At 39.9% G+C, this 21,136-nt stretch overlaps 2 protein-coding genes across 2 annotated transcripts; one reads left to right on the top strand and one right to left on the bottom strand.

Annotated features, from left to right (window-relative positions):
• The first annotated feature begins 1,643 nt into the window (after positions 1 to 1,643).
• LOC124112962 (sushi, von Willebrand factor type A, EGF and pentraxin domain-containing protein 1-like) lies at positions 1,644 to 14,368 on the top strand. The gene is made up of 17 exons (XM_048387919.1): positions 1,644 to 1,782; positions 2,086 to 2,174; positions 3,040 to 3,391; positions 3,892 to 4,018; positions 4,298 to 4,422; positions 4,991 to 5,173; positions 5,625 to 5,804; positions 6,181 to 6,414; positions 6,824 to 7,018; positions 7,452 to 7,646; positions 7,834 to 8,128; positions 8,357 to 8,443; positions 8,717 to 8,761; positions 9,578 to 9,646; positions 9,772 to 9,938; positions 13,052 to 13,213; positions 13,991 to 14,368. Exons 2-17 carry the CDS (start codon positions 2,106 to 2,108, stop codon positions 14,227 to 14,229), a joined length of 2,724 nt encoding a protein of 907 aa, XP_048243876.1. The 5' UTR covers positions 1,644 to 1,782; positions 2,086 to 2,105; the 3' UTR covers positions 14,230 to 14,368.
• Positions 14,369 to 16,407: 2,039 nt separating this feature from the next.
• LOC124139832 (mucin-5AC-like) lies at positions 16,408 to 20,512 on the bottom strand. Its single transcript, XM_046507204.2, has 4 exons — positions 20,407 to 20,512; positions 18,824 to 20,026; positions 18,176 to 18,289; positions 16,408 to 17,934 (listed from the first exon to the last, which is right to left on the bottom strand). The coding sequence occupies exons 1-4, from the start codon at positions 20,495 to 20,497 to the stop codon at positions 16,877 to 16,879; spliced, it is 2,466 nt and encodes an 821-aa protein (XP_046363160.2). The 5' UTR covers positions 20,498 to 20,512; the 3' UTR covers positions 16,408 to 16,876.
• Between the last annotated feature and the right edge of the window lie 624 nt (positions 20,513 to 21,136).

Here is a 21,136-nt window from a genome sequence, read left to right as displayed (position 1 = left end):
TCGGGAAAATTCCCAGTTTTCTATCATCGCCTGAACATATAGGAGGGACTAAATTAGAAGATACATATGCTGTTTTAAAAAAATATGGCCAGGTTACTTGTATATGAACCGCGCTAAGTTAATTTGAAACCTAAAGCGCAGCGCAGCTACAAATAATCTACATGTAGCTCTACATTGAGCGCACAGCGAGTTTGTCTCCATTGTACCATGACAATTTATATGCAAATTCTTTGGTGTTCGTGGAGAGCGAAGCCGCATTGGTTAAGGTTAATATTTTCGTTCTGAATTAGTGAAACATCGATACTAACCTTTAAACAAAATATTGCTGTGTATGATCAAACGTTGTCTTTTTATATCATTATATAATGGATATCATTACAGGAAGCGTCTAGAATAGCTATTTCGTAAGCCAATATGATTAAAATTAAAATAATTCGGTATTTGGCAATTTGACAACCAAGGGCCAAATTGATAATACACTTCGGTCATAATTCAGGGCCAGTATTTCTTATTGTGCTGATCAGATAGCGTTAAGCAAACACATGAAAGGCGTCAATACCTTTATCTGTCTCTACAGCTGTTTATCATGCATCCTTATCAAATCCCACGTACAACGTATACGTCCGTAGCATGGTATCAGCTATTCTTCTTCATACTACACTTCGCGCATAAACACTGTTATCATTATGCATACCTGAACCCCTCGCCAATGTTCTTACCTTGCGACCCAGTTGCTACATGACTGGACATCCTACATCCCCAGCAACTCACGTGCTGTTTGCGGCTCAATTCACACAGTCAGACATTCCCTGACTTGTCTTCGTAGATATCGTTCCTGTCCGACCAGCAGGGTGGTAGGGAGTCCGGCTCAGACATTCATTGAACAGATCAAGGAGAAGACAGTTGGTTTCCAGGTCCCCAATCTCTCCTTGTTCAGGTCATTATTAGGACCTGCAGTTGGTAATTCCACAGGGTAAGCGTAAAAATAATGTCGAAGTGGTTCGGTTGCTCAAAACCCACATGGGTGCCCAATGATTATGCCCCAGACGTGCCACAGTAACAGGCTAACTTTGGTAACAGAAGTGCGTCAACAATGTAATGATTTCCTTGAATTCAAGAAGAGATTCGATGAATCTTCTATTACAAATTACGTCATTATTATGATTTAGGTTCTGAAATATCAACTTACATGTTACTTTGTGAATGTATGTACTAAATAGTGTGTCTGGTGGTCAGGCTTGCTGACTTGGTTGATGCATGTCATCGTTTCCAATTTGAGTAGATTATTACTATATTAAGCGGAATAATAACTGTAAAATGTTTCTTGTGTAGCCACAACACATAAGCTTGGAATATAAGCGAAAATGTGTTGATTAAGGTTAGACAAATGATACTCCTATGTTACAGAAAACCATCCCGACCCGGTGTGATAATAAAGTAAAGAAATGTGAACGTGCACAAAGAGATGATGCATGATGTAAATTAACCCGATAAGAAACCAACAATCTTCGACTGTTTATGTCACCAAGACTGTTTGTATGGCATGTTTGTGCACGAAGAACCGGATATGATTACTGACGTGCCGCCATCGTCACACTTGTGTGATACGACACCAGCTGTAATCTATACCCTTGCCACAATGACGCTCTTCTGGGAGGATACTGTTTCACTGTTGGTTGAAACTATACCTATTTCCGCGAAAAAGGCGTGTTTGGGTTCTGTCTTGGGTTATATAAGTAAGGAAATCGCGATAGAATAACAAATCTGAAGACTATTATTAAGGTAAGAGCTGCTTGAGAGAGATATCTTTAATACATGTATGAAACTGATATTTATGTGAAAAGATTTCTCTGGCTGATGTTTATGCGCAACTGGTGTTTATACATGGGCATTGTGTGTGATTTATGTTTATCCTCGGTGTTTGGAGCGTGTTTATGTGCAGCTGATATAATGTGCGTGTTGGATATTTATGTACAACGGATGTTTATGATAGGGATGCCTGTGTATGTGTGTCCATGTTCAACTGATGCGTTTAATGTTCGACACGTGTGTGTAACATGCGTAATAATGCTTTGTTTTATGCAGGCACTTCAACTTAAACTGGGATGGACCGAACACATAACTTCCTATACATTGCGGGGCTTTGCTTGGCATTTTCGTGTTCCTTATCATATGTAAGTACATGAATCTACGACAATGATTTATTATCTACATGTGTGTACTACGCTGATTTTAAGAAACCTACGCTGTGTTAAGAAATCTTACACGAGTTTCCTTAATCAAGGGCGATGTCAAAACTTGAATATATTAACTCCGAACAAATATATTATTTGCAATAATGTCTCTTAATGATTTTCACCATTCAAGAGAGTTAACAGTACTGAAAAGTCGTCACTGATGTGACGTCACACAAAAAATGGCGTCATCAGTCATTAAACTGTTACAGAGTATTCACGTTTAATTATATCTCACCGGTAAGTGGGGTTTGATTGTGATCGGTCACATTATGTTCAAGCGTGATGGGGAAAAATAAATTTGGTATTACATACATTACGTACTTGGTAATGTACTAACGTAAATATTTCGAACTGTAGGGACAAAATATATATTTATATGGTCCTGTTTATGTTTGGGTTTATATAACACCAAGGATTTTAGATTTTGTTTTAACTTTATCGATCACGTTTGCATGGAAGACAAGGGATCTATTTGGAGGTGAAGCATTTTATGGTCTCAGACTAAATTATAGAAATGATCCAACACTGTGTAAAAGGAATTGTAATTTAAGTCGCACATTATTTTGGTATATTCATATGTTGATTAATGACATACTTTGGATGTTCTTTAGGCTGGTGCTACTTCCGTGAATCGGGTAAAAGTAACATTATGAACATCTCGGCAACACATTACAAAAGGTTGGCTTTGAGGATTTTGACATTACAATCATAAAGAAGCCACAGTCACATGCTCTAAATAGTGTCTAGCTGCATCTATAGCTCAACATCATGAATATTAACCTTGTGATTCCATTGTTTGTAGTCGGATGATGTGGATGTCGATATCTCCACGACACGATACGACTGCATGACCACCACATTTCCACGGAAAATATCACACTGCTTTTCTCCAGGAGAGGACGAAGCAAAGATAACGGCAGATCATTTTCCAGAGCAAACAGTGTGCTTATCTGAAGAGAACAACTCGTTTTACATTTGTTCTGGAGGAGAGTGGCTGGAATCGGAGTTTGTACAGGAAGGTGCTCCAGGAAGGCACAAGAGGGGATTTTTTAAGAAACTTTTCAGAAAAGTTAAAAAGGTAGCACGTTTCCCCCACGACCAGATTAGATCGCGGCTACCCTTCTTCAGACGTCGTAGACCCTTTCCTAAAATATGTAAGATATGTTTTGATTTCACATGCACATGTGCAGGTATATTGATATGTAAAGGTATATTGATAAGTCAGATGCCAAACCTTTATTAGATTATAAAAACATACTTTATTATAAAACTTTATGAGTGAGTTTGGCGTAACACCGCTACTTAGAAACGAAAGAATATATTCACATATTCATATTGTTAAATACACATTTTAGGTAGTTAGAACCTGTCATTTATCAAATGACTTATAAAATTCAGTGTTCTATTTTTCGCATATACATGTTGTTTTATCGATATTAATTGTCCTAATAACATCTTGGTTTGCAAATGTGTGATTTCAAGCTATGATGATTCCTTACTCTACATCCTTGTGTCTTCATACAAAAGACGGAACTAGTTATGTACGTCATGTCTATATGAATTCATTAATCAATGAGTATTTATGTTAAATAATCCCTTTCAACAATCTATGTTATTTAAAACACCTCTTTTACCTGTGTGCTTTACCCTCCAGTCAATAGCCCACCTTCGATAACTTGTCCTCCGATTCCCAGCACTATTATTGCTGAGTCCGGGGCGTCCGAAGCCACAGTCAGATGGGGCGGCCCTAAAGTTACCGACAAAGAAAACAGGATCGAATCGTTAGTCATGTTTTCTTCTTCACCTGATCTTCACTTCTATTTCTTTTCAGTAATCCATCTTAAGATTTCAATTCTTATCTGATACATGCGATAAGTTTATATTTTCATCAAACCGTTGAACAATTATGAAATTTTCCCTGTTCCGTATTCTGATAACTTGACCCTTTCTACGTTATTCTCTGCTATTTTAATTCTGTTCTATTAATCAAACCCGTTTTCACTCTATCCCCAATCAGCGTGTTTCTCTGTTGTATGTCATGGCGACTTTCTTCTGTTAAGTACACGTTTAACAAGTGGCAAGGGTCCAGGCAGTAGGTTCGGTGCCGGGCGCCATACAGTCAGCTACAAAACGACTGATCATCTAGGCGCTACTGCCTCATGTGCGGTGTCATTCACTGTTAAAGGTGGGTGTGACGAGCTCTTTGTGTACAAAGACTTGACTAATTTTGATTAGGTCGACATTCGACATTTCGTTTTTAGTTTCAACATATCATTTTATCAATTTTCTGGTCCATCACTTGATTATTTGGTTTGTTTACATGTCGCAGTCGCATTGCAGAAGTACTGCTGTTTGGTGTCAAACAGTGAATTGTAAATTGTGTTGAGGTGCCTATATGGCAGGACACGCTTACCCTTTTCACCAACACCTGGAAACATTCATATAATTTTCACAGCTATGTTTCCTTCTACGCCCAATGAAATCTGTTTCGCCAGATAATCGTTTAATATTCACAATAAAACCGACATGTATTTGAGGTATTTCAGTGGATTCCAATTTTAGCAGTTGTATCACACAATGATTATACACATGTCCCCATTGTTTATAAGAAATATATTCTGCACCCCAGACTTAAACTTATAATAAACCAAGGTTTATTTCCATACCGTCCTTATGTTTTGTTATTGCATCGTTGCTTTTCAACAGACGATCTATATATGTTGTATCAGTTCTTTCTGTACCTACCATTTCAGTAATTCGCTGCCCCCAGCTACCCAGTATAGCGAATGGGAATATTCACTGTTCAGGGTCGGTTGGTAGAGTGTATGGCAGCACATGTACCCACCGTTGTAACTCCGGGTACTCGCTGACGGGGGCAGGGACTCTCACGTGCCAGAAAAGTGGCGCTTATACTCCAAACCGTCCAACATGCCAAAGTATGTCTTCACAGGAGCTTGTTATATATAAGGCATATCTCCATATGATTTGTAATGTACCGGAAAACTGTCGAACATGTTACAGTGCATGTATGCTTCTGTATGAGCTTGAAATATACTTCAAACTGGCCACGTGTCAATGTATGCCTTTATAATAATTTGTGATATATATGCAGTCACCCCAACTTGACCTTGTAATTTACATAAAAGCGGCCAACACGACAACTTATGTCTCTACATGACTTTGTATTTTTCAACAGTTTTTCCGCCATGTGGCCATGTGACAATATGTAACCGAATATCTATATGATTTACAGTGTCTCTTTTATAGAAAAAACCCATTATACTGCTCTTGTAATGTACATGTGTAACCATACATGTAGTTCATTCATAATTTGTTAAATATCATGAACGATCAGTATTGGTTGACGAGGAAGCATCTGTTGTCCAGAAATCCAGTGTGGTAGGCCTGCTCTGCCAGTCCATGGAACGCATGTCCGCTGTACAGATGGCAACAGATACCAGAGTGCATGTACACTCTTCTGCCACACGGGGTATTCTCCCAGCAGGGGTGCTAACGCCATATGTTCGGCCAACAAGAAGTGGAGTCAAAGTGCCTGGATATGTGAAGGTGTGTCAAACATAACCATAAACTCGGAATAATATCAACATGATCGGATAATACTTTATTGTATGGGAGATGTTCATCAAAAACATGGTTAATACGAAATATAAAAGATATTAAATTTTATATCGACATATTTCTTTTCACATAAGACATTATCAGTTCCGTGTTGAAACAATCAACAAGACTATTCAAAGACAGTAATATGAATATCAATTGACTTATCATAGCGCTGTCATTTTCATCGTCTGCAATTGTAGACAATATGCAATGGATAATAAGTCTTCTATCGTTATTCCATCATTATATAGCTTAGAAAACCCGAGACGGGACATGAAATCAAAATCACTCACTTCTAAATGTACAGTATTATAACTTTCAGACACTGTCAAGCCGGTTTTCACAAACTGCCCAACTAAGAAAATCAACACCATTGACGAAAGATTCCGCTGGACACCCCTGAAGGCAACGGACAATTCAGGAAAGGTGGTCGTGAAACAGGTTCAAGGTGGACCACCAGGATTTTTGTTGACCGTTGGTGTTCACATCTTGAAGTATGTTGCTTCTGATGATGCAGGCAACACGGCTTCTTGTGTGTTTACAGTGGAGCTCAAACGTAAGTCAGTAAACATAGGACCTGTCTCACTCGTATATTGAGATTTGAAGATAACATGATATCTTTGAGACTGCATTGTCTCCTAAAAAGGTCTCCCGAAAGTGTCGGGCAGTCTAGGTGTCGGTGCACCTTTCTTTAAGATGCAGGTCGACAGGGTTAGAAGGTTCGATTCCCACCCATGTTACAGAACCCCGTTCATCGTGGTGCCTGCCGTAAAACCATACTCATTAACGTACATATTAACGTCCATGTCAAGAAACTTTAAACTATATTTACATCGGTATACGACAGTTAACACAGATATTTTGTATTGTTCTGTTGCTCAAATATATTTTCGATTTTGAGTTGCGTTGATAAATATCATACATATGTACTCACACTGCCGACAATATTCGATTGTTTTGTGCAGAGACTGACTGCCCAAAACCCTCGGTTGGCGACCCGGATATGAAGTTCACGTGTAATGGTTTAACAGTTCAGTCTGTTTGCCAGCTGTCGTGTCGCTCCGGTTCCTTTGTTCAAGGCAGTAGCTACATTTCATGTGTTCATCCTGACAATACGTCCTACTGGGAACCTATCGACGGAGATAACCCAAAGTGCTTTAGTGAGTACAAATTCATGGCTCGCTCTGTGGTCTGAGCATTGGACTTCAATGTATGCTTGATGCTGTAGGATACAGGGGAGATCATGCAATATTAAGTCATCGATACAAGGTTACATAATTCATTACATTTGCATCCTATCAGGCAGAACTACTGAGATCGCACTGGGACCCTAATCGTCTGCAGACCAACACCCCAACATCCATCTTCTGGATATAACAGTGAAACAATTCATGTAGTAACATTCAGTTGGTAGCCATAATTGCAGTGCGACCATATTATTGGATGTGCATTATTTAGCTGGGTTTTGGATATTTAACGTTTGTGTATCATAGTTATGTTCCCTTTCGTAATCTTGCTGGTGTCATTAATATATATCGTTATAAATTGTGCCGAGGAATGTACGCCGTTATCACTAGAGTACAAACCTTTCAGAGAAGAGCTGTCCACAACTACCTGCGCCCAAGAACGGAGCACTAGCATGTGACAAGCAGCTAGATGGGACTGTGTGCCAACTCCAATGTAATGACGGCTTTGACGTGAAGCAAGGGGAGGGCACAGGGGTAACCTTTGTCTGTGGGCTGAACTCTGACCAGTGGAAACCAAGTAGCGTTGTGCCAGACTGCTCGGGTAAATATTAGACACTTTTTAGCAAGCATGTGTTTCCAATTAAGAATTTGCAGACGTTCGTGAAACGAACATGCGTAGGTTTGGTTGTGACAAGGAAAGGATAAAAAACAGGATGCATCTGGGACCATTTGGGGACTCGTGTCCCATGAAAACATAAGATCATAATCGGATTATATCTTAATTATAGATCTGGCGTATCCCGATGAATACCTTCTACCCACCGAACTCTTCTACTTCTGGGGCAATTGTGATGCCCCGGAGACACTGCAGCAGATCAAGCAACAGTTCCTGTTCAATTTGAACTCCCTGGGTATATCACCCTGTGCACGAGAAACATGTTCAGTGGATGACATCGATGTCACCTGTGGCGAGGAATCAGACATAGACGGCTATCTGGACTTTAGGCGGAAACGACGAGCCGTGGCGAGACCAAAGCAGCTTGTTCATATAAAGATGACTTTCCGGCTGAAGAACACAAACAAGTAAAGGCAGAGTCATGTCAGCTCTTTATTACGTTACGTTTTCTCTGCAACCTTAAAGTTCGTCTGTGAAGGCAACAAACCTGAGCTCTCCCTTGAATTGTAACCAAAGTAAATGCAATAAACTTTATGTTGGGATTTTATGGGAGATTATAGATTAATTTATTTGTCCAAGTTATTTGTAATATCATATCACATGGTTGTGAATCACGATGGATGTTTTCTTTGTAGGACGATGTCACCAGAGGCGGCCAAACTCTTGCTACAAAGTCTTGTCGAGAAATCCAAGAATATGATGTCAACAAACACCGCAATGAGGTAACTGTTACGAACTATTCTGTATTGATAGTTTCCTCTGGAGTTTTTATCGAGTGCATGTTGGCAACTATTGCTACAGCTGTAATCATTGAAGATGTAATGCACGGCAGTATTTCATGATGTGTCATTTCAAATATATGTCAACACCACCTCGAATCTATTGCATCTGTTGAGTATTTCTATTTTTTATTTCACGTTAAACCATATGAAATATTATAAAATTGATTTTAACTTACCATGATTCCATCATTTGTGAAAACATTGATCTTTCAGGAAAATGTATATGAAAGCGAATCACATCACTACACCGGCCCCAAGGTTTGTATGCAAGATGATTTGACACATTGTTTGTAAACTACTCAATATGATTTGTAAACTATTTTTGCTTATTAAGCATCAATAATATAATCAGTTAGTCGGTAATGTATTCGTGTTTTGCCCACACTCAGTCTTCAGTGTTGCTGCAGAGGGGCTGGGGCTATATAAGAGCTATAAGCTTAAATTGTTATGAGAGAAATTCAAATTTCAAATTCAAAGGTCAACCCAGAAATCAGTGCGCACGGCTGGGAAATGACCATTCAATCTATGAGTAATCAATAAACTATGTAAACTCACATTTTCAGGTTTACAAGGTAAAATAATGGGTCAAATACGTGGCAGACGTAGAATTAATGTTTGTGCACTTTGGAATGTCCAGAATTATGACACTGTCGAATGTCGTGAAACAAACATGCCTGTCTGCGTCCTTGAGTCCAGAATAGTGTTGGACGCTGGCAGGAATGTGGTGCTCACAGCTATGTATCAAACTCGCACTTGCCAGGTATACATGACTGAGTCTAACAAACACTCGAATCGCCCCCTTGTCGCTCATATATACATGTTGGAACAGCCAACCGTCTAGAAGCTGACCACTTCCGAAACTTCAATGATAAGGCTTGCCATGTTAATGTATACCCGGGCGAAAACTGCTGTTACATTCTGACTATAACCAACCAAACAGCCAACTGACCAACCAACCAACCAACCAATCTTGCGTGCAAAATGGTAAATTAACATGATTGTTATGAACAATGAAAAGCGCAAATAAAATAAATAAATGTTTCAAACATAATCAACTCTCAAACTGTTTTTCAGGCCAAAGTCCAACTTTGCAATTCGTCCTATGAGCAAGAGTTTTGGTGTGAAAACGTCGTTAACTAAAAGGTTTGTCTAATGTAATACATTCTGTTTAAATTATTGCCTTAAGAGTTGAATGTGATAAGGTCATGTTATAGACAAATAAATTTCTGAAACCTCCTGAAACGATTGTTTTCCATTTCATTTGTCAGTTTTGCTCACCAAGATGCAATGCCTTCTTTTGAACTTCTCCCATCTCGACCTCCCCCGACGCCGACTCCCATTATACCACAGCTCAAGGCACGTGCAGTAACAGGAAGTATGACCATGGAGTGTTCCGGGGGTCATGTCCAAATGGACGCCAAGTCCGGCATCTGTGGTATGTACTTTGTTTCCGGGCTCCTTCATACTGGTACATTCTCATGTCTGTATACCATGTCTCCTGGTATGTTTAGCTGTTTGAAGGGTTTCATCAAGGCTACAGCATTCATGGCGTTAGCTTTAACATAGCTTTATGGCAGACATGTGGAGGCCATTTCCAAATGTGATAAACAAGTGCAATTTTGTATTTTGACTTGTACTATAAATACTTGTACCATAAATTCTTGTGTTCAGGTTAACGCTTGCCTTGATTTTTCCAGTTCAAAAAGGATAGATTTTTCCTCAGACTGTTGCTGATGATATATCGAGTAACTCGCGATCAACATTAACCTACCTGCATAAAAGGCCCTATCAACAATTTTACAGGAGTAACGTTCGAACGATAACAGCAAGTTCACATTTATTCCAAGTGCAATGAAGCAAGTCTGAAAGGGACTATATAAATATGCGCATCTGACTCCGTTATCATAATAATAGTTTGACTATCACATTGACAGTAGATGCCTAACTTTAGCACAAACACAGTGTATCTTAAGCGAGATGATGGAGGGGCTCGATTATTTTATTACTGTCTTCGCCAGGCTTGTGGTTTTGACACAGAAGTCCATCCATGGTACGACCAAGAAAATGTAGAGGGCGTCATGGAAAATGATAAATACAAAATTCTTTGAAATAGGCCCGTATACAGCCTCAGACATATCAGGCCAACAAACCTGATTCCAATGAAATCTATATGTATTTCATTGATTGTTTCTGTCCCTTTCGAAGGGGCACGGGTGGTTAGTCGTCTAAGGCGCCGCGATTCGCTACGCCGAGTTTGTCCCTTGGGCACGCCAGAAACCTATGGCTCTGGGATGGAATCCCGGTTCGCCCCTATTATGTTTTTTGGTTTGTCAGCACCATACCCATGCTCGTGGGGTAAACGTTTGAGACCTGCATCAATTCGGGCTTTCCTCCCACATTAAGCTGACACGCCGCGGTATGACTGAAATACTGCTAAAAGCGGCATTCAAACCCAACTCACTCACTTACTCACTGTCCCTTTCGACACTAATGTGATTGGCAAGAATCAAGAAATATATGTCAGGACCTCACTTTCGAAATGTCACGCTTGCATCCCAAGTACCAAGTTGCCCGACTCCCCGTTGACTGACATCGGGAGAGTACCCGAGTATGCTACCAGGAATACAGCCCTTCTGACAATGTGGGTAATGCAGGAGGCTGCAGTGTTTGGGTGTCTTCGCATTCTCCGAAAAGTTCTGAGTGGGTTTGACTAGGCAGCGCTGCCTTAAAGAAGTCCCATTCGCTGTCTGGGCTGCCTGCAGAGGGGGCAAGGGCCCTGAGCTGATGATGAGCCTAACCAGCCTGACTGTGCCAGGATCACCCAAACCCTCTTTGCTGCATTTTTCATAATAATAATAATAATAATAATAATAATGCAGTCTTCAATAAACATTTAAGCCACAAAGAACAATTCATTTCGAGAAAATTCTAGATGTGCGGTCATTATCCTTGGGAAACAAGTGGAGATGTGTTCATAGACTGGTTTGAACATCAGCTCCTGCCCAATCTAAACAATCCTAGTGTCATTGTCATGTATAACGCCAGTTATCATAACCTTCCGGAAGCAGATATTGCCGTGACAACCATGAGTAGTCTGAAGGCGACCATGCAGGAATGTCTGACATCTTGCAATGTCGAGTTCAGACCATCTGAAACAAAAGTTCAAGTCGTGGAGACAATTCGCCTAAATAAGAAACCAGTAAGGTACAAGACATATGTCGCACAACACGGTCACGTTGTCTGATGTACGCCAGTCAGACATTGTGAGCTCAACCAATTGAGCATGTCTTGGCTACCTGTAAAGGGTTCGTGGTAAGACATGACACAACATTCAAACTCCCACATGTCAAAGGGTTGATTAACGCAGGCTTTGCCAGAATCACACCAGAGGTATGGCAAAAGGATGAAGATCACGTTTTGAAATAGAACGTCAGTTCCGCTAACGTGACGACAATGTTGCCCCAGTTATCATACCTTTGGGTGATAGTACAGATTCAGATACATCATCAGCTGAGTCAGGTGCTGGCAGGAGAAATTATCTGCAGAATAAAAAAATACTTCTTGATTAAAAAACCCAACCTTCCAAACCTTCTGTTTCATAGGTTTCAACTATTCCGTCATTTTTTCCAAGCACGTATCAGTACAAATCTTATTGGTACCTCGTCAACGCATAACAGCAATATTTTGCACAACATTTGCACCTGTGAGAATGCACGGAACGGAGTGGGGTCATCACGTCGAGACAGGTGTTAGGTACTTACCCCAGGCCACAGGCCACACATGCATGGATTACAACACACGGACATGTTCTAAGTTTATCATCATTTTATATGTAAAATTCCCTTCTTAGGCTAATCACAGTGTTAGTTAGGATAGGCTAGGTTAGGTAGATTTGCGTTATTTTGATATATGATATTTTAAAAGCCCTATGCTTCGTATTTATGAAATGAAGTCAGAAATGCATTTTCTAGCATTTCCGACAGTACTGTAATGATATATTCGAACTAAAGACACTGTTTTCAGCAGATTTTTCGTATGATTATGGCAAGGGTTTTGTTCCTTTAACATGTAGGTATGTAACTTGTACTAATCTAAACGCAAAGAAACATGATGTATTCGTCACAAGTGGTAGTCTCTTGGAGACTGCACAGTGTACATTATTACCTGCATGCAGTATGAGATACTTTAACCTGCTATCTACCAGCCTGTTCTGGCATATGTTTTAGGCCTGCTACACCTACTGAATGTATAAATATATCAGTAACTGGTCAGCATCAAGTCGCAGGGGATGACTACGCCGTCGTCGAAACGGGCTAAATGGGAACATGTAAAGACAGGATTTCTCTATGGTTTGCGGGAAGAAAATAAGCCAGCGATAAATTAGATATATGCGAACGAAATCATTAAACCCGACCTTGGCTGGACCATTTGAGCAGTTCTTCAAGGAGTTGTAGGGACGAATTGGTTACTACAGAATGAGAAATAATCGTATACAATATCCGTTCTATATAAATTCCAACTCAGTATGTGCCATCATCTGACTTCCAGTGCCCTGCTCGGTGGGGACGTACGAAGATAAAATGAAGGGGAAATGCGTGCCATGCCCATTCAACACCTATCAGAACAGTCTGGGTGCGACCTCTTGCCATCTCTGCCCACAGCTACATACAACCGCCTCTACTGGATCTACAGCCAAAGAGGACTGTATCGGTAAGTTTACTGATGATGCGATTGCATTTGAATTACAAGACATCCACGCGAGGATACAAATATGAAATATCGCCCCATAACGTAACATGTGCAGTGGGATGGATAATGACGGATAATGGAATACTACTTTTGAAAATAACAATGCAAATAACATGATCGATGATTATCATTACAAGAAGATCCATCACTAGATTTTTAAGACGGAACAGTTTCTTTTAATCGCTTTAAACCTCAAGTCAAAGCGTTTCCATATACAAGTTTGTGATACTAGCATCGACATCAGTAAATATCAGAGCACCTCCAAAACTTAAGTTATGCCAACACGGAACACAATTTACATGCAGTGTTTCCAAACAAGGTTCAACTTAGATTAGCATAATGTTAATGAAAAAATTGAAACTTAGCCCATAGCATTTTCCTTTTTATCTCTTTTAAAACAAATTAAAAATAGCACAAGTCACCAACTTGCGTCAATATTGTCAGAACTTAATACTAAATAGCATACATCGTATGTGAGTGAAGGTATACATACATCATGTAATATGTATCTCTAGTTCATTATAAAGGACCCTTAAAGTGAGTGTGTAAGTGCTGTTTAATGCTGCTGTGGCAGTATTGTCGGGAACACAAGGAAAGAGCTTTTTCAAATTCTGTCTAGGTCATGAACAAATCCTTGTACCACAAGAAGACTCCATTGCTGGTTGACAAAACATTACGGGCTTGTGTTGCAGGACCTCCTGTATGATACTTAGTATTTGCATTTCTCATTTATTTCAGCATTGTGTTCCTCGGATACATTTTCCACGACTGGATACCACCCCTGCTACCCATGCCCCCCGGGAACCTATCAGACGAACACTGGCGCCACGACATGCAATCCATGTCTCAAGGCCGCGAGTGAAAGGCCAAACTGTGTCCTTAAGCAGGACGTTGGCAATAACACCGCTATTCCTGATTATCTTAGAGTGTCCGAGTTCTTGCTGACCTGTGACAATGAATTGTGTCTGTCTTTCTAAGAACTGGAATTGTCAGGGGGAAAGCATGTCATGATCATAATGCCACATTCGCATCATGGAATATGCCAATCATTCCAATGTATTGTTCTTTATAACTTGGATGGTGTGTAATAAAAGTGACAACAAACAATTAAATAAAGTCCTGTTTGTTATAACGATGGTTGTTGGCCAGATCCTTGATAGAGATCAGTGCAATAAAGTCCGACAGAATCGACGTTAGGCATTAAGCGTTTGCAAGTATAAAATTAATTAAGTAAGACGAAGAAGCAGAAGAAGATGAAGTCCATATCTAATGCGCCTAATTCCATTCACCAATGTAATGCTCATTACGCGACATTATTATTACCCCCGGTTAACAGTCACATTACCATCTCATCCTAACGGGTACCCATTCACTGCTGAGTGAGCATAGGTATATTTCGAACAATGTCGTTAACAGTCACATTACCATCTCATCCTACCGGGTACCCATTCACTGCTGAGTGAGCTTAGGTATATTTCGAACAATGTCACTTTTGCTGCATGTGGTTCAGTGTAGGGAAAGACGAAAGCCCTAGAAACTCTCAGGAGTCGCCAATCAAACTACAATCCGCGACCGACGTCCTTACCTTTGACCTATGCGCTGTAAACAGGATGATGCGCCGCAAAATATACTAAATCAAAGTGACTAGGATCATGTTCCCAGTTGTCACGTTGTGAGGGGGCTGGCTCAGTTGTCTAACGTACCGCTCGCTATTCTCTGTGTAGATTTTAGTCCCTTAGACGGGCCAAAAAGCTGCGTTCGTTGACTCGAATTTCAGACTCGGCTTTATCATGTTTCGCATTGTGTCAGCACCACAGCAGTATTCGTTGGTTTCCAAATTTTAATTCACCTATCAGATCCCTGTTTGAAAGGGAAAGCAAGTTTAAGATGTGACTTTCTTTTCAGTAGGTTATGTGATCACACCCACTGCTTTCGTTGGACAAACTAGTTTGGAAAGTTTAAGAAGTTTCCAAAATAAAGAGCCCTTTTACAACTGCATGCCTCGGATGGGACGATGTTTGTTGAAGTGTTCATAAAATCTAACAGTTGTGAAGGTGGTCGTATCGAAAAATATATCATGACACAGCGTGCACCATCAACAATAACAATGGATAGAGGCACAGCTGAGGGATCTCGAGATCTGCACAGCGATATGTGGCGCCCAAGACTTCTTGTCCATGGTATTGAATGCAACGTAATTTGATACAACTTCAAGGCAGCACCTTAGATCACCAGGAGGGTCGTTAAGGAATCGGAATATATATGCATGTGGATAGAAACAAAATGCTGTTGAAGTCAGACTTTTAAATGTATCTGTAACCTAGGGAATGTAATTCTGAACTAAGTTCTTAACAAATGGTTAATAACATGGCTAACGGAATATACTGTATGAACAGATTATGCACCCACACATTACAACTATGTGTGCTGAATGACGTACTTTGAAGCAGGATAATGAAATATTGAAATTATATCGTTTAAACTGGAAGTGGGGATATATGTTGTTTATCATCTGCCAAACATATAGCAGCCTTTTGCAAAACAAGCCACCATAAAGCACGCTGTGCAAGCGATGAGAAAAGAACATTGAAGGGATGTAACATGAAGCTCTCAAGACAATTTCTCACTGCCATAATCTACAAATATTCAAACATTATACAGGAATGCATACATCGTAAATCAACATTTAGCAATGGATAGCTGACAAAGATAAGTACATATTTAGACGACAAAAATGTCGAGATGTCGAGATACATGCCAGGACATCAGATAGCTGTACTTTACTGTACCATATCTAAGTCCGCTTGTGTCACATTGAACATTCTTTGATAGGAACAAGATGGGGAGCACAATTGGTGGCCATGTAGATGCCTACTTCTTGCCTAAATGTCCTATCTGCAAAGTTCACATGGATGTTATCTATGAGGATGTGCAACATTTCACATATTGTTTTCAAAGTAAACTTCAAGTAACATTTGTTTTCATGTTTGACAAATTGTCCTCACATACAATGTTTGTCTTTCTGAAAGGACGAGTGTAACACGTTTAGGAGGTCTATTAAGTTTCTTTTTAGAGAAACTCTAGACAACATTATTATCTCCAGTGTGTCCTGGAACTAAATATTTAAATAAACTAGAAACCAAACACTTGGATGTTTGACTTTTGGCGTCTATAAAATCACGTTTTGATAACCAAACCCATACTTTTATGATCGGGTTTTATTGAAAGGGTTAATCGAAGGGTTAAATGATTTCGAGTTTCAAGCATGTTAAAACGTTAAAAACAATTTAAACATCTAGATACATTATTAACTAAAGCAAATAGGCTGTCGTACTGTTGAATGCATTAAGCGTCTGGTATCGGGTATTGTGCTGGTACGCTTGATTTCAACACATCTGAAGAACGGAATCATGGGGTGTTACAAATTATGTACACGTGATTATAAAGGTCATCTGTGATCGCTGAAGCATTGTTGTAGAATGTTCATGACTGGTTTATGTGTTGAAATGTGTATCTCAGAGTGATTAGTTTAAGAATGTCGTGATCAAATTATATTATATATATCCACATAAGAATAACAGGTGTATGCACATAAGAATATCTGTTAATGTATTTTACATAGACCTAGGTACCACTGTTGGCTTGAGAGAACTTTCCACTTGATTTTTGAATTCTCACACCACAGATAAACTGCCATACATTTACGATATCCGGCACTGTTAGTAACAGAGTAGCAATGATGATGAAAACAATTCCAGCTGAACCCACAGTAACTGCACTCGGTCTATCATCACTGACACTAATTTTCCTCCGTAGGGTACTTGAGAGATTGTGTGTTGGCAAAGTTAGTTGTTTCTTAATTTCATCTGTTATCTTCAGCAAGTCGACTGCAGATAGATTGACGGCACATGTACATATGCAAGCTGTCGATAAGGTCTGGGGTACAGACGGAGGGGGGAAGACAGATATTGTAGACGTTGCCGGAGTGGCCGACACGGGTGCTGATGGGGCACAAGTTGTGCATGTCGACGTGAGACTAAGAGGATAAGATGTGGTTCTGCTGACAACTGATGACTCGATCAGAGAGTCATAGTCAGTGTGGTGTGATGTAGATGTTAGCATCACAGATGAAGGTAAAGAAGAGGTAAGTAAACGTAACGATGTAGCATCGTCTATGTATGTTGGGGGGGTGTACAGGCTGAAGATGGAAGATGATTCCAAGGCAGTTTTAAAGTCAGAAGAAGATGTTCCTGCATCAAGCACTGTTGATGAAATGAACGGATTGATGCTTTTAGAAGGGGTACTGTATGACATGTACACAGAAGCTGGTGATGGTGATGACGATGGTGTAATGGACGTCATACTTTCTGAGGATAATTGTGACGAAGAAACTGAACCGTCTACAACTAAGGATGACGAAGCCACATTGTCTGAATGTTGAGATGACCAGGAGACCATACTATCTATAGGTGGTGATGGAGAAGAAGAGTCAACACTTATTCCAGTTGAGATTGTAGATCCGATGTTCTGTGAAGATGAAACAGTAGAGGTTGAAAAGGAACTTGCTGAAGTGGGCAGAAGATGGTGGGCAGTTGTAGAAGTACTTGCTAGATAATCCGATGAATACTGTATGTCGGTTGTTGACGACACGGTCGATGATATGGTTGTTAATGATGAACTAACTGCAATTTCGAACGAAAACGTTATTCTCATGTATGACATTTTATAGTGCTTACATCGATAGAAATGTCACGATGTCAGGATTTACCGCGCCTCAAAGGTAATATATTATATCATAAAGATAAAAAACAAACAATATATCTATGGTAGAAAATTGTATATGCATCAAGTGGCAGTCTATTTAAAGTAAGAAGGGAATTATTATGATCAATGCACTTTTCAAGGGCTCAACAAATTGCTTACCCGACTCACAGTTGACGCCAGTGTGTTCTGGTAAACACTCACAAGTGTAGGTATACACACCATCCTTACACGTGCCTCCGTTCACACACGGACTGCTCTCACACTCGTCAAAATCTGAATGTACAAGAATAACGTAATGGTTCATGTGGCTTACTGTCGCCTTACATGCATAATGGGTTTCATCAAGTACCCGCATTTTGTGTAATCATAAATACAAATTTAGTTTGACGAAGGAGGTTGTACGTCTGATTGAACTGAACCACAATGTTCTAGGTCTTTGAAAAGCAACCACAATGTTCTAGTATTATAAAGTGCAAACCGCTGTTGTGTCCAAGTCTTACTTTGAGTAGTTATTCTAAGAATCACCATTCATAAACTCTCCTCTGTAAATTACGGATCAGAATAGAATTCAAGTATCCATGTATCTTTGAAATAAAGGCAACCTGAAATATGTGACACTGTTGGTGTTGTGTCATCCTTCCCCGAATTAATACTGCCAACTGATACTGCCAACTAATACTGTCAACGACTGGTTTGTCTGGACGAGACACGATCGCCTTCTGGTGTCCCTGATACAGCTGCATTATTGTTGAATGTGACGTAACTAGATAATCATTAACTATGGGAAACTGATGTAAGCATCCTTACCAAAGACCATTCCAAGTGGTAACCCATACCCGCCAGATGACATAAATCCGTATGCGATTGCGCCTAAATATGATCCCTTCACTGAGAGGTGTATGGAAGATCCACTGGCTGAAGTAAAATTTACTGCAAAATCACATCCCGGTATGGACCGATAGTCAGATGTATTTGCATATGCCGTTGAAACTGTCATGGCGTAATATGTTGTAAAATCAGTAAGTGACGAAAAGTCAGCCATGTACGAAGATAGAAATCGGTCTGTAGAGGGCACCTGCGTCATGAATCCATCACCATCTCCTACAACTGTGTCAGCCTTCTTGCTTTTACCATACATGACAACCAGAATCGGATGGTTAGACGTGAGGCACATCTCCCCATTAGCAGCTGTATCGATATCGAAATAGTCACCAAACCCCAGAGAAAATGATTTCCCAGTACTAGTCTTCACCACTGTCCCATCCGCTGATGCAACAGTGCGGTATATAGCGCCACTGTCTCTTCCTTCCAAATTATGGATCACGAAACTAGACCCTAATGCTTCAATGGGAGCTATCATCTCCACAAGCATATCCAGGCCGTCAATGCCTTCAGGAACCCTTGCACATGGATGTCCTGAAAGAAGAGACACTGGTTTGGTGCTTTTAACGTACGTCCCTGTTAAATCGTGAGTACAAAAGATTCCAAATGTTTTGTTTGCACTTAGGCTGAACGTAGCAGTGTCTCCATCTAAATGGTTTCCTGAACCGCATGTTCCGCCATCTTTAATCTTGAACTTGACTGTCACGCTTGTTTTATCTTGGATTGCTGATACAAGCATTGTTGGACTGTAGTTGGATTGTGTATAGGATGCAGCTATGTAGGTCGTAGAGAGATAGGTGGTTGGAATAGCCAAATATCCATCAGAAGAGTATGTGTTATAGTCCATGACGTACACAGACACGTCGGATGTCGAATCAACGGCGACGGTCTTTTCTTGAACTTCCTCTGTGTCTGAAGAATAACGAATGGAGTTCGCCAGCTCGACGCTCAAAGACAGCCCACTGTCAATCTCATAGAACTTGACTGTTCCTTCTAAGTGGTTTGTGATTGTGACATCAGCCTTCGTTTCTGCCATTATTAGTATGTATGCCTTTCCTTGTCCGTAGCCGTTTTTTAAAAACGACAGAAGAAACTGTTTCCCTTTATGGTCGCCCATTGGAGTTGAGCCTGTTTTGGCAAAATTTAAGATACTGTTATATTCATGAGCATATTACTGTTTTGGAAAAATTACCGCAATGGTATTTTAACAAAAGCATTCGAAATATTTTTTTTCAATGATGACTATAGTTACATAAATGAACGGGAATGTAAGCTGTAATCTGATGGAAAACGCTTTTAAAAGGGATTGGATCCCACAAATATTTCAATACTTTTCTTGATTAAATGTCTTCTTTTGTTATAATCTCAATCTGAAACAGCAGCATGGCGAAATGGATATCATATTAATTAAATATTAAGTTTGATAATATTTTTTTCACATTCTGCATTGTTACACGAATATGCACACCATAATCTTTAGAATAATTGTAATGAGTTACTTTACTTACCGTTCACAAAACAGGAAACTGCGACAATGACAAATAACAACTTAAGAACCTGGTGCGGCATCGTTATCCCTCCATGCATCTTAACTGCCATGAGAGCGTGTGAGTGACAGCTACCGTCTCCTACAGTAGGCAATGATTTCCATCAAGGCTTGGTTCCCGTTGCCAATACTCCCTGCAATCGATGGCCCAGCTTCGCTTCGTATCCACTGGAAGTCACGCCTTGTGAGGATAATCCCACATGCTATGTTTCGTGTTAAGGTTGAAACCAGTACAAAGTATTGTCCTTTCATTTTGCGAAAATAACTGTCTTTCATTTCATCATGGTAGACATATTGGTGTTTAATCGTTTCACGTACACAGCACGGAGTTTGACTTAGTTCCGAAAGGGTGCAACAACAAAGCTTACCCAAAGCTCTTTATGAACCGGACAATAGATAAATAGCTTGTGAAATTTGTTTATATTGAGAGTTTGAAAATATGCATTAACATCTAATATATTCGTGCTATGAACTAATTATAGGAATACTGGATAAACACAAAGTAAACATCAAATCACATGAGATAAAAACGATGCTAGATTAATGCAGTCTGTGTGAATGATCACGAGGCTACTGAATACCCTCATGACTGATATAGAACATGCAATCATAATATCGACAACACCAATTGTTTATCTTAGTCTGCAAAGGTTATACAGGTAATGTCGATATTATTACACTTGGAATCATCT

The sequence above is a fragment of the Haliotis rufescens genome, unplaced genomic scaffold, assembly GCF_023055435.1.
Source record: "Haliotis rufescens isolate VD_foot unplaced genomic scaffold, xgHalRufe1.0.p SCAF_7, whole genome shotgun sequence".
Classification (NCBI taxonomy): Eukaryota; Metazoa; Mollusca; class Gastropoda; order Lepetellida; family Haliotidae; genus Haliotis; species Haliotis rufescens.
Note: the sequence above shows the minus strand (reverse complement) of the source record. Positions and strands in the feature narration are given on the sequence as shown.

Coding starts and splice junctions, on each gene's coding strand:
- LOC124112962 (XM_048387919.1), top strand. CDS start 2,106: ATGGACCGAACACATAACTTCCTATACATTGCGGGGCTTTGCTTGGCA. Junction 6,415..6,823: donor GTTTACAGTGGAGCTCAAAC/GTAAGTCAGTAA, acceptor TGTTTTGTGCAG/AGACTGACTGCCCAAAACCC. Junction 8,444..8,716: donor TCAACAAACACCGCAATGAG/GTAACTGTTACG, acceptor TTGATCTTTCAG/GAAAATGTATATGAAAGCGA.
- LOC124139832 (XM_046507204.2), bottom strand. CDS start 20,497: ATGGCAGTTAAGATGCATGGAGGGATAACGATGCCGCACCAGGTTCTT. Junction 20,027..20,406: donor AGTTTCCTGTTTTGTGAACG/GTAAGTAAAGTA, acceptor TTGCCAAAACAG/GCTCAACTCCAATGGGCGAC. Junction 18,290..18,823: donor ACCACTTGGAATGGTCTTTG/GTAAGGATGCTT, acceptor TTGTACATTCAG/ATTTTGACGAGTGTGAGAGC.